The sequence below is a fragment of the Hordeum vulgare genome, chromosome 2H, assembly GCF_904849725.1.
Source record: "Hordeum vulgare subsp. vulgare chromosome 2H, MorexV3_pseudomolecules_assembly, whole genome shotgun sequence".
NCBI lineage: Eukaryota > Viridiplantae > Streptophyta > Magnoliopsida > Poales > Poaceae > Hordeum > Hordeum vulgare.
In genome coordinates, this window is record NC_058519.1 from 650,197,549 (window position 1) to 650,214,701 (window position 17,153).

The 17,153-nt window shown below is 45.8% G+C and overlaps 1 protein-coding gene and 1 long non-coding RNA gene across 3 annotated transcripts; one reads left to right on the forward strand and one right to left on the reverse strand.

Annotated features, from left to right (window-relative positions):
• The first annotated feature begins 5,408 nt into the window (after positions 1–5,408).
• LOC123428393 lies at positions 5,409–7,922 on the forward strand. Of its 2 annotated transcripts, XR_006622539.1 has the most exons (3): positions 5,409–7,077; positions 7,224–7,545; positions 7,627–7,922. It is a non-coding gene; the product is annotated as an uncharacterized LOC123428393 (long non-coding RNA). The 2 variants fall into 2 exon arrangements; XR_006622538.1 differs by lacking the exon at positions 5,409–7,077 and having other exon boundaries at positions 7,084–7,545.
• A 337-nt stretch (positions 7,923–8,259) lies between these two features.
• Positions 8,260–15,242, reverse strand: LOC123428912. The gene is made up of 5 exons (XM_045113014.1): positions 13,157–15,242; positions 12,258–12,315; positions 12,043–12,108; positions 11,436–11,543; positions 8,260–10,436 (listed from the first exon to the last, which is right to left on the reverse strand). Exons 1-5 carry the CDS (start codon positions 15,230–15,232, stop codon positions 8,497–8,499), a joined length of 4,248 nt encoding a protein of 1,415 aa, XP_044968949.1. The 5' UTR covers positions 15,233–15,242; the 3' UTR covers positions 8,260–8,496.
• Between the last annotated feature and the right edge of the window lie 1,911 nt (positions 15,243–17,153).

The window sequence follows — 17,153 nt, forward strand, 5'->3', positions numbered from 1 at the left end:
GGCCTCTCCACCAGACGCGGACGCGGTTCCCGCCAGCCCGCGGACGCGGCTTCCTCTCCAGCGGACGCGATTCCCACCAGCCGCCGCGACCCCCGTAGCGGACGCGATTCCCACCAGTCGCCAGCTCCTCGTCAGATCGAGGCCCTCCCGCGCCGCGTTCCCATCGGCATCGGCAGAGGCGGTTTCCACCAGCAGAGGCGGTTCCCTTGAGCCCGCGGACGCTGCTTTCCATCAGCAGAGGCGCCCGCGTCCCATCTCCATCAGCAGAGGCGCCCGCGTCCCATCAGCCCAGGCGGTTTCCACCAGTGGACGCGGCTCCTCAGATCGCGCCGCCCCTGGCCCTCGACTCCATCCGCACCAGATCGCATCTCAGGCTCTCCCAGATCGAGGCGGCTCCCCCATCGCCAAATCGAGTCCTGCTGTCTGACGCGTTTCGTTGACTAAAAAAAAAAGAAAAAAGAAAAAAAAATGTCTGCTGCATCCGGCTACGTTGCTGTTCCTCGTTGTCCAGTGATCTTTGATGGCACTAACTACACCGAGTTCATTGGCTTCATGCGCATTCACATGCGTGGCATCCGCCTATGGGGTTTTCTTTCCGGCGAGGTCTCTTGTCCGCCATGTCCGGTTCCTCCCGTGGCTCCCACCCCGCCGATCCCACCGGCTCTTCCTGCGGATGCTTCTCAGGCCGCAAAGGATACGACTCAGCTTGCTGATGAGGCCGCTGTGAGTGCTTATGATGAGAAGGTCTTGGCTTATGAGGAGGCTCTTCAGGTGTATCGTGATGCTCTGTCCGTTTACACCCAGTGGCTTGATGATGATGCTCGTGCTGCCGCTGTTCTCACTGCTAGTGTTCTGCCTCAGTTTGCTTCTGAGTTTCTGGGCCTTCCTACTGTCTTTGAGATGTGGACCCGCCTTCGTCAGCGCTATGAGCCCTCTGGTGATGCCTTATACCTCTCTGTGGTCCGTCAGGAGCATGCTCTTCATCAGGGTGACTCTACTGTTGATGACTTCTATGCACAGAGTTCTGCTATCTGGCGCCAGCTTGATTCTCTCCGCGGTGCTGGTTGTCGTACTTGCCCCTGTTGCCAGGCTGTACAGGCCGACTTGGAGTTTCATCGCGTCTACGAGTTCCTGTCTCGGCTCCGTAAGGAGTTTGAGCCCCGGCGTGCTCAGTTGTTTGCTCGTGGCCGTATTTCTCTCATGGAGGCGCTTTCTGAGATTCGTGCTGAGGAGACTCGCTTACGTGGTGCTGGTTTGCTGGAGGTTCCCTCGGTGCTCGCTGCTCGGACTTTTTCTACGCCACCTGCTGCACCGACCCCTTCTCGCTCGACTGCTCCGCCGCTCCTGCCCACTCCTTCTGGCGGCTCAGGTCGCCCCCGTCCACATTGTAACTACTGCAACAATGATGGTCACATTGAGCCCCACTGCTACACGAAGAAGAAACACTTGCGCAAGGCGCGGTCATCATCTACAGCGACTTCGTCACCTACCTCGACAGCTTCAGCCATCGCTTTCACTGAGCAGGATATTCTGAGACTTAAGCGTCTGCTCGCTGCTTCAGGTTCTTCCTCAACGGGTACTGCTGGTTCTGTGACTGAGGCTTCCCGCACTGCGCAACCACCTTCTACACAGTCAGGTACATCCCCATGGGTTCTGGACTCTGGAGCTTCCTTTCATATGACTTCTAATTCTTCCACTCTGTCCTCTCTTCGTTCGCTTGATTCTCCTGTTCATGTCCTCACTGCTGATGGTACTCCCCTTCCTGTCGTTAGTAGAGGCACTCTTACCACTCCTTATTCTGTTCCCAATGTTGCTCATGTTCCTCGACTTACCATGAATTTGTTTTCCGCTGGTCAACTTGCTGATTCTGGTTGTCGTGTCATCCTTGATCTTGACTCTTGTTCTGTCCAGGACCGTCGCACGCACACTCTGGTTGGGGCTGGTCCTCGCCGCTGTGATTCTGAGGGTCTTTGGGAGTTGGACTGGCTTCATGTTCCTTCCGCTGCCCATTCTATCGCCAGTTCTTCCGCTTTGGTCGCCTCGGCTACTGGTTCTTTCCAGCAGTGGCATCATCGACTTGGTCATCTGTGTGGTTCTCGTTTGTCGTCGTTAGTTCGTCGAGGTCTTCTGGGGTCTGTCTCAGGAGATGCCTCCTTAGAGTGTCAGGGTTGTCGTCTTGGCAAGCAGATTCAGTTACCATATCCACATAGTGAGTCAGTGTCTAAGCGTCCTTTTGATTTAGTCCATTCTGATGTATGGGGTCCGGCTCCCTTCGCTTCGAAAGGGGGTCATAAATACTATATTATTTTCATCGATGACTTCTCTCGTTACACATGGCTTTATTTCATGACTTCTCGTAGTGAGGTGTTGTCCATTTATAAGCGTTTTGCTGCCATGGTTCATACTCAGTTCTCTTCTCCCATTCGTGTGTTTCGTGCTGACTCCGCTGGCGAGTATATCTCTAAGATGTTGCGTGGTGTTCTTGCTGAGCAAGGGACTCTCTCTCAATTCTCTTGTCCTGGTGCTCATGCTCAGAATGGCGTGGCTGAGCGCAAGCATCGTCATCTTCTTGAGACGGCTCGTGCATTGATGATTGCTGCCTCTCTCCCGCCTCATTTTTGGGCTGAGGCCGTCTCCACCTCCACCTATCTCATCAATTTCCAGCCTTCCGCTGCTCTACAGGGTGGTGTTCCCTTCGAGCGTCTTTTTGATCAGTCTCCCGATTATTCGACGCTTCGCTTGTTTGGTTGTGTTTGCTATGTTCTTCTTGCCCCCCGCGAACGCACCAAACTGACCGCTCAGTCTGTTGAGTGTGTCTTCTTAGGCTATAGTGATGAGCATAAGGGCTATCGTTGTTGGGATCCTATCGGTCGTCGGATACGTATCTCTCGGGATGTGACTTTTGATGAGTCTCGTCCTTTCTACCCACGCCCATCTTCCTCGACTTTTTCAGTGGAGGATATCTCTTTTCTCACTTTTCCTGACACACCCATCACACTCGTCGAGCCTTTGCCTACTCATTCCGCTCCCTCTGCTTCTCCACCTCCAGTCGATTTGTCGCCACCATCTTCCACGGTCTCCTCGTCTAGCATGTCACCGGATTCTACACCTTCATCTCCGGTGACTTCTTCGTCGCCACTCTCCAATTCTACTTTAGCGATTCCTCCTTCCATTGTTCCATCTTTTCCTCAGTGTTACACTCGTCGTTCACGTTCTGTGGATGCCTCTCTGGATGTGCCGTCATCCTCGTCTCAGCCTACTTATGGCTTGCGTTCTCGTCCTCGTCCGCCTGTTGATCGCTTAGGATTTTCCACTGCTGGAGCTGCTGTTCTTGAGCCGACTACTTATCATCAGGCTGTTGTTCATCCTGAATGGCAGTTTGCGATGGCTGAGGAGATTGCTGCTCTTGAACGCACATGTACGTGGGATCTTGTTTCCCTTCCTCCTGGAGTCCGTCCCATCACTTGTAAGTGGGTCTACAAGGTAAAGACTCGCTCCGATGGTTCTCTTGAGCGTCACAAAGCTCGTCTTGTGGCTCGTGGTTTTCAGCAGGAGCATGGTCGTGATTATGACGAGACTTTTGCTCCTGTGGCTCATATGACCACTGTTCGTACACTTCTTGCCGTGGCCTCTACACGCCACTGGTCTATCTCTCATCTTGATGTTAAGAATGCTTTTCTTAATGGTGAGCTGCGTGAGGAGGTGTACATGCAGCCTCCACCTGGGTATTCTGTTCCTGATGGCATGGTATGCCGTCTTCGTCGCTCTCTCTATGGCCTTAAGCAAGCCCCCCGAGCCTGGTTTGAGCGTTTTGCCTCTGTGGTGACTGCCGCTGGTTTTTCACCCAGTGTTCATGATCCAGCATTGTTTATTCACCTTTCTCCTCGTGGTCGGACTCTTTTTCTTCTTTATGTTGATGACATGGTCATCACTGGGGATGACCCTGAGTATATTGCCTTTGTCAAGGCTCGTCTTAGTGAGCAGTTCCTTATGTCTGATCTTGGACCTCTTCGCTACTTTCTTGGGATTGAAGTCTCTTCTACCTCTGATGGCTTTTTTATATCCCAGGAAAAGTATATCCAGGATCTTCTTGCTCGTGCTGCTCTTACTGATGAGCGCATTATTGAGACTCCTATGGAGCTCAATGTTCACCTCTCTGCTACTGATGGTGATCCCCTGCCTGACCCGACGCGCTATCGTCATCTTGTTGGCAGTCTTGTTTATCTAGCTGTCACTCGTCCGGATATTTCTTATCCGGTTCATATTCTGAGTCAGTTTGTCTGTACTCCCACATCGGTTCACTATAGTCATCTCCTCCGTGTTCTCCGATATCTTCGGGGCACAATCTCTCACCGTTTATTCTTTCCTCGCTCCAGTTCTTTACAGCTTCAGGCCTATTCGGATGCTACGTGGGCTAGTGATCCTTCCGATCGTCGTTCACTTTCTGCTTACTGTGTTTTTCTTGGTGGTTCTCTCATTGCCTGGAAGACGAAGAAACAGATTGCAGTTTCCCGTTCGAGTGCAGAGGCTGAGTTGCGAGCGATGGCTCTTTTGACGGCAGAGGTGACTTGGTTACGGTGGTTACTTCAGGATTTTGGTGTTTCTGTCACTACACCGACTCTGCTCTTATCTGATAGTACAGGAGCTATTAGCATTGCGCGCGATCCTGTGAAGCATGAGCTCACCAAGCATATTGGTGTTGATGCTTTCTATGTGCGCGCTGCTGTGCAGGATCAGGTTGTTGCTCTTCAGTATGTGCCCTCCGAGTTACAGTTGGCGGATTTCCTGACGAAGGCTCAGACTAGAGCACAACATGGTTTTTATCTCTCCAAACTCAGTGTTGTTCATCCACCATGAGTTTGAGGGGGGGTGTTAGAGTTATAATACAACTCATGTACCCTTTTGTATTTATCCCAATATATAAGGGGTTTTCCTGCATATAGTCCATAACCTGTACATGTATATATATCGGCCTATGGCCTCATGGGAATACAAGTTGCTTATTCCTAACAGGGCCCACGCGGTGAGAGATCAACCTAACATCCTAAACTTGGCCTCAAACTCATTCAGTGGCACATTGCCTGCTTCCCTGTCTAGCTGCCCAATGCTGAGGATTATCAACCTAAGGAACAACTCGCTTTCAGGTGATATTGCCCTAGACTTCAACTTACTGCCAAGGCTAAACGTTCTGGATGCAGGGAGCAACATGCTGAGTGGTGCTATACCTCCCAGTCTCATGTGGTGTACCGAGTTGAAGACGCTGAACTTTGGAAGGAACAAGCTTGAGGGGGAGATACCAGAGAGTTTTAAGAATTTACGATCCCTGCCGCACCTCTCGCTTGTTCACAATGGCTTCACCAACTTGTCATTGGCATTACGAGTCTTGCAGCACCTGCCCAAACTGACTAGCTTGGTGCTCACTAAGAATTTACGTGGTGTTGAGACCCTGCCGATGGATGGCATTAGTGGGTTCAAGAGCCTGCAGGTGCTTGTCTTGGCACACTGTGCGCTCTCTGGCAGGATTCCACCTTGGCTGCAGAACTTGGAGAGCCTCAGAGTGCTGGACCTTTCATGGAACAAGTTGAACGGAACGATCCCGCTCTGGTTGGGCAATCTGAATAATCTCTTCTATGTCGACCTGTCAAACAACTCGTTTAGTGGGGAGCTTCCTGAGAGCTTTACACAGCTAAAGAGTTTACTTTCAAGTAATTACTCAAATGAGCATGCATCAATAGAGGGCTTCCCATTATTCAAGAAGAATTCAGCTGACAAAGGTTTGCAGTCAATCATGTCAGCAGCTTCCCGCCATCACTGATCCTCTCCAATAACTTGCTTGTAGGGCCAGTCCTGCCAGTCCTTGGCCATCTTGTGAATCTTCATGTACTGGACTTGAGCTGGAACAACTTCTCAGGGGGCATTCCCGACGAGCTGTCAAACATGTCGAGCCTGGAAGCGCTAAATTTGTCCCACAATGATCTCAGTGGGAGCATACCAGCATCTCTAACAAAGTTGACATTTCTGCCCAAGTTTGATGTTTCTTACAACAACTTGGCTGGAGATATACCAACAGGGGGGCAATTTTCCACATTTGCGAATGAGGATTTTGTGGGCAATTCTGCACTCTACCATCTTTGGAATGACTCCTGCACCGAAGAGGCTCCATTTGTGGAAACAAGAAATGAGCAGCATCGTGGTGCGGATACTGCAATGCCTGCGATGACATACATCACCGTGGAAGTGGGATTCGCTTTTGGGCTTTTGATCGTCTGGAATGTACTGTTCTTCATAAGGGTTTGGAGGGTTGCGTATTTTCTGACGATTGATAGGTTCTTTGATATGATTTATATCATAACAGTGGTGAAGGTGAACAAGCTCAGAAGAAAATGGGAGTATAATGTTCATCCTTAAAGAAAGTCAGACGCGGTTGTGTGCAGATGTTCTTTACTTCATATGTTGTTTCCTATTCTCAGTTTACGGTTTCTTCCTTGGTCCTTGCTTCCGCTTCAGGTGTCACTAGCTTTGTTTGATTTAGCAGCAGGGCTCTCCCTGTGGTTAGATTTTTAGTTTCTCTTCATGTTGCGAAAAATATTGTTTGTCATATGTATTGATTACATTAAAATTTAAGAACTTTATGTGAGGTGCTAATCTGAAGACTGGTCGCCGTGTGGAGCAGTAAAATCTGCTATCCCCTGTCTCAGTTTGTTTGAGCATTTTTCAGTTCTGTTTTCGGGTTTTCCCTCCTGAAATCTCGCTTTCCACTTTCTCTTTACTATTTCTGCAATGATTGGAGTCAGTGGCTCCAAGAAACACCTGCATTTTTTTCTGTATATAGAACGTTGTGTAAGCTTTGCTTTATTCTGTTTGTGACTGTTGTCTTGGCCAATCCTAGCATTTTTTTAATGTTACCTCATTGTTTTTTTAGCAAGGCTTTTGGTCTCAGCTGGCAATTCCTTGAGTCTGCTTATAGAAAAGGAGAGACAAGTTTGAGACAATGCAATCTTGTCTCTTGTCTCTTATAAAAATGGAGAGAGAAGTTTGCCAGACTGAAACAGATACATCAAACTTGCCTCTTGACAGGTATCCCTCCGTCCCGAATTACTTGTCTTAGAATTGTTTAGATAGAAATGTATCTAGACATGCTGTAGTGTTAGATACATCCGTACCTAGATAAATCTAAGACAAATAATTTAAGACGGAGGTAATATTATTTATTCGTCACACAGAGGTAGGTCTAAAGCACTATTCTGGATAAACCTGGATTCAGCTCCTCTGACGTGCTGTGAGGCACGACACAGCTGCCGTGCCTCCTTTGGCTAGACTAGCAGGGCGCGAATGGGGCATTAAAAATTGAAAGGCTAACTAGCCAGCAGGCCAGTCATTGCCGTCTGATGTAAACTGAACACAACACAACACAACACAAAACAGAACCAGCAAACTGAAAGAAACGGGCAAATTTGACAATTGTAGCGATTGAAGTGGCTGGTGGAGCACTCGTCTGTCATCTCTTGGAAGAATGGAATGAATTAAGTTCACCTTATGACCCAGGTAACTGCTCTAGTATTATAAATTAAACTGCTTATTTTTCTTTTGTTAAAGCAAAAGCTGATCAATTCTCTTTGGTGGCAGCATCTGAATGCTCATCTGTTCTGCCTTTTGAGTGCAATCAAGTACAGTGGATAAGGCATGCATTCCCCGGCTAGAGGATCAAAGAATCCAGGTGTAATACTCCCTTAATGGTTGGGCTAATAGGCTATCCTTTGTTACTGTACAATTAGCTCCACTAGCGTTTAATGTACCTTGTAGTGCCGAGGCAACGCACTGAATGTTGTGCAGTAATCTGAACCCCAACATTACAAAGTTAATATCTGGTGATCCCTGAATTTCATATAAAAAGAAACTTTACAGCTGTCTGCAAGATCTAACAACAGAACTCTTTGATAAAAAGTACTCTATATAAAACTGAGAAGAAACAGAGGTTTCACACATCAAACTAATGATACAAGAGTTCACACATCTTATTAATGATACAAGAGTTATATTGCATAGAAGTACATATTTGTGTAGTACTCCCTCCGTTCCTAAATACAAGTCTTTTTAGAGATTCCAAAAGGGAACTACATACGGAACAAAATGAGTGAACCTACACTCTAAAGTATGTATATATACATTCATATGTAGTCCTCTAGTGGAACCTCTAAAAAGACTTATATTTAGGAACGGCGGGAGTATAAACTAAAAAGTGCAGCGGACTTCAGTAAATCAGGTTACCAAGCCCTATTAAATATAAAATGCTTGTCTGGCTTGGCCCTTTTTTCGAGAAACCGGGAGGAGCTCTACTTGTTCACTCAGAAGAAAGCAATTTGGTACAAACACATTGATTTTAAAGAAAACAGAGAAACACGTTACACAGCTTGGAGACTACTCCCGAAACAAGAACAAGATACGGCCCAAGCTTGGTTTGGTTCTACCTCTATGAGTCCCACTCATCTAAGTGGATCATCTTCCACTGAAGAGGCTAAACGTCATGCCATTGCTGCTAACTGTGCAAGGCAATGACGTGTATTGATCGAAACCTTCGTTCTGCGTTAGGGCTAACATGCTATAACTTAAGTTTATGGGTGGAAGCTCGGGGAGCGGCATGTCACCGTCAAGGTATTGCATAACCTGCCGCATACTAGGCCTCGTGCTGCAAAATGGATGTGCACACAAGAGTCCTAGCCGTAACACGAGATTTACCTCATCAGCATCATACTCTCCTTGTATCCTCCTGTCCAGTGTGTCTGTCAGTGATCCTCCCTGCCAATGCTCGACAACCCAGTCGACTAGCATCTTTGGACCATCCTGTGAACAGTTGTTGATCGGCCTTTTCCCACAGGTTACCTCAAGAATGAAAATGCCAAATGCGTACACATCTGTTAGAGGGGATGCTTTACCGGTGCGTGCTAGCTCTGGGGCTATATATCCCAAGGTACCAGCCACACGTGTTGTTTGTAGGTTGGTGCCACGGTCATACAATCTTGCAAGGCCAAAGTCACCTAGATGTCCATTCATCTCATTGTCAAGAAGAACATTGCTTGCTTTGATGTCTCGGTGGATGACAACTTTCTCCCATTTCTCATGGAGGTAGAATATGGCAGATGCAACACCTTTGATGATCTGAAGCCTCTGAGCCCAGTCGAGTGTGGTCTTGTCTGCTTCAACATACAAATACTTTTCAAGACTACCGTTTGGCATATATTCATACACCAATAAGAGTTCACCTTTCCTCCTGCAATAACCAAGTAACTGGACAAGGTTGCGGTGTCGGAGGCGGCCTATACTGACAACCTCGGCGATGAACTCCTTGATTCCTTGCTTTGACTCATGGGACACCCTCTTCACAGCAACCTGCAGCTTAGAGACTGGAAGCACACTTTTATACACCTTCCCGAATCCTCCACGGCCAAGCAGATTCTTATTATGAAATCCTTCTGTAGCCTGGAAAAGATCCTTGTAGGAGAAGCGGTGTGGCCCAAACTCATGCTCCCAATCTTCATATAGTTCAGCGTACCTCATTCTCCCCCGCACAAATAGAATGACCGTTGTGCCCACAAGTAGGACAAGTGTGGCCATGGCTATCGGCAGTATGATCTTCAACAGTTTGGATTGACGTTTTGGGTCAACGACCCGAGGTAACTGTGGCAACTTGGCAATGTCTATGGTTGGAGCAGGACGGTTCATACCAAAGCTCCAGCCAAGCACACTATATCTCAAGCTGATTATACGAGTTGAAGCCGAGAAACCAATATATGATGGATCCTCCAGCACTGTTGAGAGGTTGAGGGAAAGGGATAGCAATGGCCTCAACGGTTTAACCATCTCGAGGGGGGACAAGGTCACGTTGATCTGTGTGGCCGCCAAATCATACTCCACCGACATTTGCATCATGTTGTGACTAAGGAGGGGCAAGTTGTTGAAAATGCCACTCTTGCCATCATAGAAACCAGCAGGAGATTTTGCCGAGCTTTTACCTCCGATGGAGATGCTGACATCGTTGTCGTTGTTTTCCTGGAAGTTGTTATCTTGGTGGCAAGCTTCAAGCACGATTGCAAGCATGCTCTTATTTGTGAGACCTTGATGGATAGAAAAGTTCATGCTGTTGGGACAACCATTAAAGTCGACAGAGGCTATGCCAAAGACAAAGGATACCGAGAAGGACTGCACCTCCCGATCAGGCAGTCCGCGGAGCTTCCATGAAGATGGGTAGAATGCATAGCCCATATAGTCAGGCTTCCCATTGGTGAGCTCAAGGACCCCATCTTTTGTAACCATGGCTGCACCATTGAGGGTAAGGTTGCTGCCAAAGAAGCCGGAATAGATGAACTGGTCATCTTCACTAGCGGTGGCAGAGGATGCAAGGAATATGGTTACCGAGAGGAGGAAGGTTAAGCAGAAGGCTAGATGCTCCATAACTTACAACTAACTCAATGAAGGTGTGTGGAACTGAAGTGCCTTCTTAGACTATGTATGCAGTCTAAAAAGATGAGTGTAACTGTAGAGGTGAATTGTGGTATCACTCAAGTACACAGTCCCCAGTTTACTGAAATAAGGGTAGACTCGCTGCATATATGTACAAGTCAGTCGTCAGAATACAATTTCCTTATGTCCACTCCACACTGGAATAGAGAACGTAATATTGTGGCAACATTTCTAGTCCTGAAGAAAAGTACTCCCTCCGTTCAGAAATACTTGTCCTAAATATCTAGACTTATTTTAGTTATAGACACATTCATTATATTCATTTTTAGGACAAATATTTCCGGACGGAGGGAGTATTACTGAGCGCGCTTCACCATCGATGGTTGTCAGGCAGAAAAGTATTACTGAGCGTGTTTCCCATTTGTCACGACTTCTTGTCGACGTGATGTTTTACTTTGCGTGTTTGGACCGGCGCCTAAATGATAGGGAGGATACGAAAGCCACATCTTTGGCATTTCCCCCTCAAATATGTGTTGTGGGGTTTGAATTGCAACGTGATGTTTTTCTTTGCCTGTTTGGACCGGCGTCTAAATGATAGGGAAGATTTGAGAGCCACATCTTTGGCACTCAAGTACATACAGTCCCCAATTTATTGAAACAAGGGTAGACTTGCTGCATATATATACAAGTCAGTCGTCAGAATACAATTTTCTTACGTCTACACCGGAATAGAGAACATCTTTTTTAGAGAAGGAGGAAACGAGCCCCCGGCCTCTGCATCAATCGATGCATGCAACCATATTATTTAAAATAGTTCAAAATAGTGTTTCAGGTCCACCAAGCTCTGCAGCTTGAAGTAAAAATGAAAACAAATATGATATGCAAAAAAAGCCACATCCGGCATAGCTAAAAGCAGACTATGATGCCTATACACCTATCCTATTAGTAGCATGCCATCCAAATCGGTTGAAGATAACCCGTGCGACCATCTTCCATCGGTTGCACCCAATATCCATAAGCTCCCTGGAGGCCGCATGACTGAGTAATGACCACGTACGGATCCAAGACGTCGCTCGGAAGATAACCTGCAAAAAATTGTTGAAGTTCTTGCCATTAAAAATCATGTCATTCCTGGTGTTTCATATAGTCCAAAATAACGCGCAAATCCCAATCCTGATAAGTTTCGCTATTTCAACCTCCACTCCATTGAGCCAAGTTGTAAATAGGGAGTTAATACATGTAGGTGGGGTAATGTTAAAAGCGATTTGAATGATGCGCCATAGTAGTTTTGCAAGTGAGCAATCAAGAAAGAGGTGTCTTATTGTTTCATTCTGCTCACAATAGCAACAATTCGACCTGTCTCTCCATCTTTGTTTTTTTAAGTTATCTTTGGTTAATACCACATTTTTGTGTATAAACTACATAATTCTTTTTAATCCTGAGCGACACTTTGATATTCCAAATATGCAATGATCTGGATAAAGGTCCGGTGTTTATGAGATCCACATACATGGACTTTACTAAGAATACCCCATTAGCAGCCAATATCCAACAAACACTATCTGTCTGGTCCGTTAACTGTACCTGCATAAGTCTCCTTACCAGATGCAGCCATGCATTCCAGCGTGCTCCCACTAGAGCTCGCCTGAACTGCATGTTAAGAGGTACCGATTGTAGTACCGAGGCCACATAGTCCTCCTTACGTTGTGTAATATTATAGAGCATGTAGTACCGGAATAGAGAACATAATATGATGATAACCTGGCCCCGAAATTTCTAGTCTAGGACAAAAGTATTACTAAGCGCTTGGCACTCAAGTACAGTCCTCAATTTATTGAAACAAGGCGGGTAGACTTGCTGCATATATGTACAAGTCAATCGTCAGAATACAATTTCCTTATGTCCACACTGGAATAGAGAACATAATATGATGATAACCTGGCCCGGAAATTTCTCTAGGTGTTTGGGCTTCTCGTCAAAGTGATGTTTTTCTTTGCGTGTTTGGACCGGCGCCTAAATGATAAGGAGGATATGAAAGATACATCGATAGGGAAGATAAGAAAGCTACATCTTTGACATTTTCCCCTCAAATGCCGTGTTGTGGGGTTTGAACTCTCATCCTCCTGGTGTATTTCTAGGCCACTAAGCAGCTGGGAAAGAAAGCGTGTTGTACCTAGTTACTTTCTTTTTTCTTCTTGTTTTACGTCTTCTCTGTCTGGTTTTCTTCGTTTTATGCATTTTTTCTTTTTCTCTTTGTCTTTTCTTTTCCATTTGCTTAAATTTAGAACTTTTTAAAATCCATGAACATTTTCTTAAATTCATGAACCTTTTCTGAATGGTTGAGCTTTTTTCAAATTCATCAACTTTTATTATAGACGGATCTGAGGTACAATACCTGCTCAACGTATGGGTTCTATTCACTTTGTAATATTGCCCAAAACAATAGAAATAGAGATAATGAATTTACTTTCACTCACAGACCAGTAACATGACACATCACAACCATTGCATTCTCAATGAAACTTTAATACACGACCATCTATATATATTGCCCCGATAGAATTTTCTTACAACATAACTTAAACAAAAAGTGTATATTCTGAGGGCATTCCATATTTAAACAAGACTATACATTGAATGTCATAAGTAAGTACATTAGAGGCAACCAAACCATGCACCCCTATTCTCCATCTTATGCATGCGGGGGCACTATGTATGAATTGAATCCTTCATTCTCCATCAAGGCCAACATGTGAAAGTTGAAGTATGAGGGATGTAGCTCTGGAAGTGGCATATCACCATCGAGATATTGCATAACTTGTCTCATGTTTGGCCTTGAGTCAGGAAATGGGTGCGAGCATAACAATCCCAGCGTTAGTGCAAGACACGCCTCCTTGTTATCATAGTTTCCTTGGAGCTTGATATCAACAGTATCCAGGACTGTTTTCTTGTGCCAGTTCTGAAGCACCCAGTCGACCAAGACGAGCTGGTTGCCTTCTGAATCTTGTTTTATAGGCTTTTGTCCACAAACAACCTCGAGAACAAAGACGCCGAAGCCAAATACATCTGTAAGGGTGGTCGCCTTGCCTGTGTGTAGTACCTCTGGAGCTATGTATCCTACCGTGCCAACAACATTTGTGGTTTGTGGGTTATTGCCATGGTCATAGAGTCTTGCGAGGCCAAAATCTCCAAGCCGTCCATTCAACTCTTCATCAAGTAGCACATTGCTTGCTTTAACATCCCGATGAATGACGACTTTATCCCATTCATCGTGAAGGTAGAGCAAGCCTGATGCAATGTCTTTTATAATCCGAAACCGCTGCCCCCAATCTAAACCGGGTTTACTGCTTTGACCATACAATTGATTGTCAAGGCTTCCATTTTCCATGTAGTCATACACCAAAAGAAGTTCACCCTTTCGCCGACAATATCCAAGCAATCTCACAAGATTACGGTGTTGAAGATGGCCTAAGCTTACAACTTCAGCAACGAATTCCTTTATGGCCTGCTCCGAGTCATATGCTACCCTCTTTATAGCGACTTCTAGTTTAGATGTTGGAATGACCCCCTTGTATACCCGACCAAACCCACCTGCGCCTATCAAATGTTTGTCCTTAAATCCTTTGGTGGCACCAAACAAATCCTTGTAAGCAAACCGGTGTGGACCATATTCAACCTCCCAAGCTTCACGCACCTCCTTATGCATGTATGTTTTCCTCACCTTTAGAAAACCCACAATGCCAATAGCTAAGATTAAAACGACAGAAGCTATTGGTAGAATAGTCTCTAGGAGTTTTGACTGAGATCTTGGACCAAGTTGAGGTAGTTGGGGTAGCTCGGGTAGTTTGGTTGGGTCTATGATTGGAGCCACGCTATTCATGGCAAAGCTCCAACCAAGCACATAGTGATGCCCTGTGCTGGACCCTGGTACGCATGAGAAGCCGAGATATGCTTGTTGTGTTAGAACGGCTGAGAGGTCATAGGTTGTTGAGAGCAGTGGCCTCACAGGTTTTGACATGCCAAGAGGAGCTAAGGTTACATTAATTTGTGTGGATTTTGCATCGTAATCCACCCAAATTTGCATTGGTCCACCTCCAATTAGGGGCAAACTTGTGAACAAATCACTCTTACTATCATTGTGGAAGCCAGCAGTGAAAGATTTCACCGAGTTGAGGCTGTTGACATCGATGCCAACATGGTTGTTGTCAATGTCCCCAACCTCGGTGTTCTGTATGGTGTCGAGCTCGACCGCAAAGAGGTGGTTGCTCAGGCTACCGTTGTTGGTGCCATTGAAAAGGCCCAAGAACTGGATTGGGAAAGCGCCGGATAAGTCCATGGTCGGGGCGATGAAAAAAGCGAAGCCATGGCCCCTCATGTCACCGAACGATGAGAGGATGCTGAACACGAAGGAGACAGAGAAGGATTGCACCGTGCCATTCGGAGAATGGCGGAAGCGCATAGGAGCTGGGTGGAATGCGTGCCCGTTCTTCCTTAATTTATCTCTGCTCAGGGCGAGAAGGCCGCTGGATATGACTTTGGCTGAGCCGTCTAGGGTGAGGTTGGCGCCGGTGAAGCCGGTGTAGATGAATTGCTCAGGGTAGCTGCCACTGGCAGTACTGAAGTCTAAGAGGTAAAGGCTTATGAGCAGAAGCAGGAGGAAAGACACAATAACCTTTGTGCTACTCATAGCTTTGTGGGCTTGTATTTTGCAGAAAAGTTCAGAGAAAAGGGATTTGTATTTTGCATACGGCGCACTGTGGTTCTGCAGTTGCATGCTTGCAGCGTGGTTGGCGATTTATAGGTTGCAGATTACACCAAACTCCTGGAGTAGTACGTAGACTGCAATAAAGACTGCCGTAAGAGGGACGTTGTTTAGTACCTAATATATGTATGTTGCCAGGTTCGGGCCGGCAAAATTCGGGACCCTGAGGCCCTATCTTACAAAAATTGAAAGATCTAGAATATATTCAGATGTGTGTAAATATATTATCCAAATTCAACGAGCAATTATGAAATGAGAAAACTAGTAGATTTAATAAAAAAAAGGACTCACTGAGTACCGAGAGATTAGAGTTAGCCACCGATTAATCTGAAGAGACGAGGTGAACAAATCTAAAATTTAAAAGAGGAGACGATGAAGGCAACTAGAACAGCAGCCCGTCGCCCTGTCATCCTTAATCACATAGATCTAAATATCAAATGATTAGGGAACAAGGAACGAGGGTGAGACGAGACGAAGATCGATGAGACTTTTCCAGCCCACTTTCCTATAGCCACGAGGCACCACCACGATCCCAGCCGCCAATGCTTTCCTATTATTGTTATCCTGTAGCCACTAGCCACGATCCCAATCCTCTAGATATCAAGTTTTTCTTTTTCTTTTGAGACATCTTGTCGCGATCAATTAGGACCAGCAGTTGAGGAGACGGATCCTGTTTTTTTTTTTAAAAAAAAATTAGATCCATCCTGTTCTCGGTCCCGTTTTAGCGCTCATAGCTCGATGGCCTCGTTGCCTCGATTCTGGCCCACTCCAGCATCGGCCCACTAACTCTCAGATTTTCGTTTTTAGTACTAGGCCTATGTACAAAATTCGGGGCCCTTCAGAATATTGGAAACTGTACGGGCTGCACATCTGACATCACTATGGAGCCGGCCCTGTATGTTGCATTTCCTTTGCGAGGAAATATATGTTGTATTTAGAGCATCTTCAACGAACGCGTAACGCTCGATGTGCTAAAAGACATTTACAACATTAAAATAGCAACTTTTTACGCACGACAGAGCGCTGGCTTCAACAGACGCTGTAAAATATTGCCACGCGAGCCGCTCTAGCAGGCTTTGTAAAAAAAGCGCACGTGTCCAGCACAAACAATATTTGACACTCAAACAAAACCAAGAAGATCAAACAAATAAAAATAAATCAACAATAAATAGTTCAATTTTGTTACAACTCAAATAAATAGTTTAGCTTTCAATACAACAAATAGTTCACCAATACAACATCAAACATACAATATCAAACATGCAAATAACTGGCATTCCATGCCCACCACTTCTCGATTAGATCCTTTTGAAGATCATCATGCGTTTCGGCATGTCGAATGGCATGATAGCAGGCAACAAATCGGGCCACCATCTTAGCCCTCCGTCGCACTCGCACTGGACGTCCCAAGAGCTTATACTGGGAGTAGTCTAAATCTTGCCCACGCTCATTCTCGATGATCATGTTATGCATGATCACACAAGCGTTCATGATATACCAAAGTATCTTTTGATCCCAAAATTTAACGGGTCCTCTCACAATAGCAAATTGGGATTGCAAAATCCCAAAAGATCTCTCCACATCTTTCCTAGCCGCCGTCTAGGCATTGTGGAAATCAAGATTTTTCTTACCTTTCGATTTTTTTAACAGCTTCACAAATGTTTGCCACTTTGGTTAGATGCCACTCGCAAGATAGTAGCCATAGTTGTATGTATGTCCATTTGTAACAAACTGCACAGGTGGCAGTTCATCATTTGCAATCTTATTCATGAGTGGTGACCGATTAAGAACGTTGATGTCATTCAAAGATTGATGCATTTTAAATAAAACATGCCAAATCCAAGTCTCTTGATCGGCCACTTCTTCAAGGATTATAGTAAAACCCTTTTTCTGACCGTGGAATTGTCCATGCCATGCCTTAGAATAATTTTTT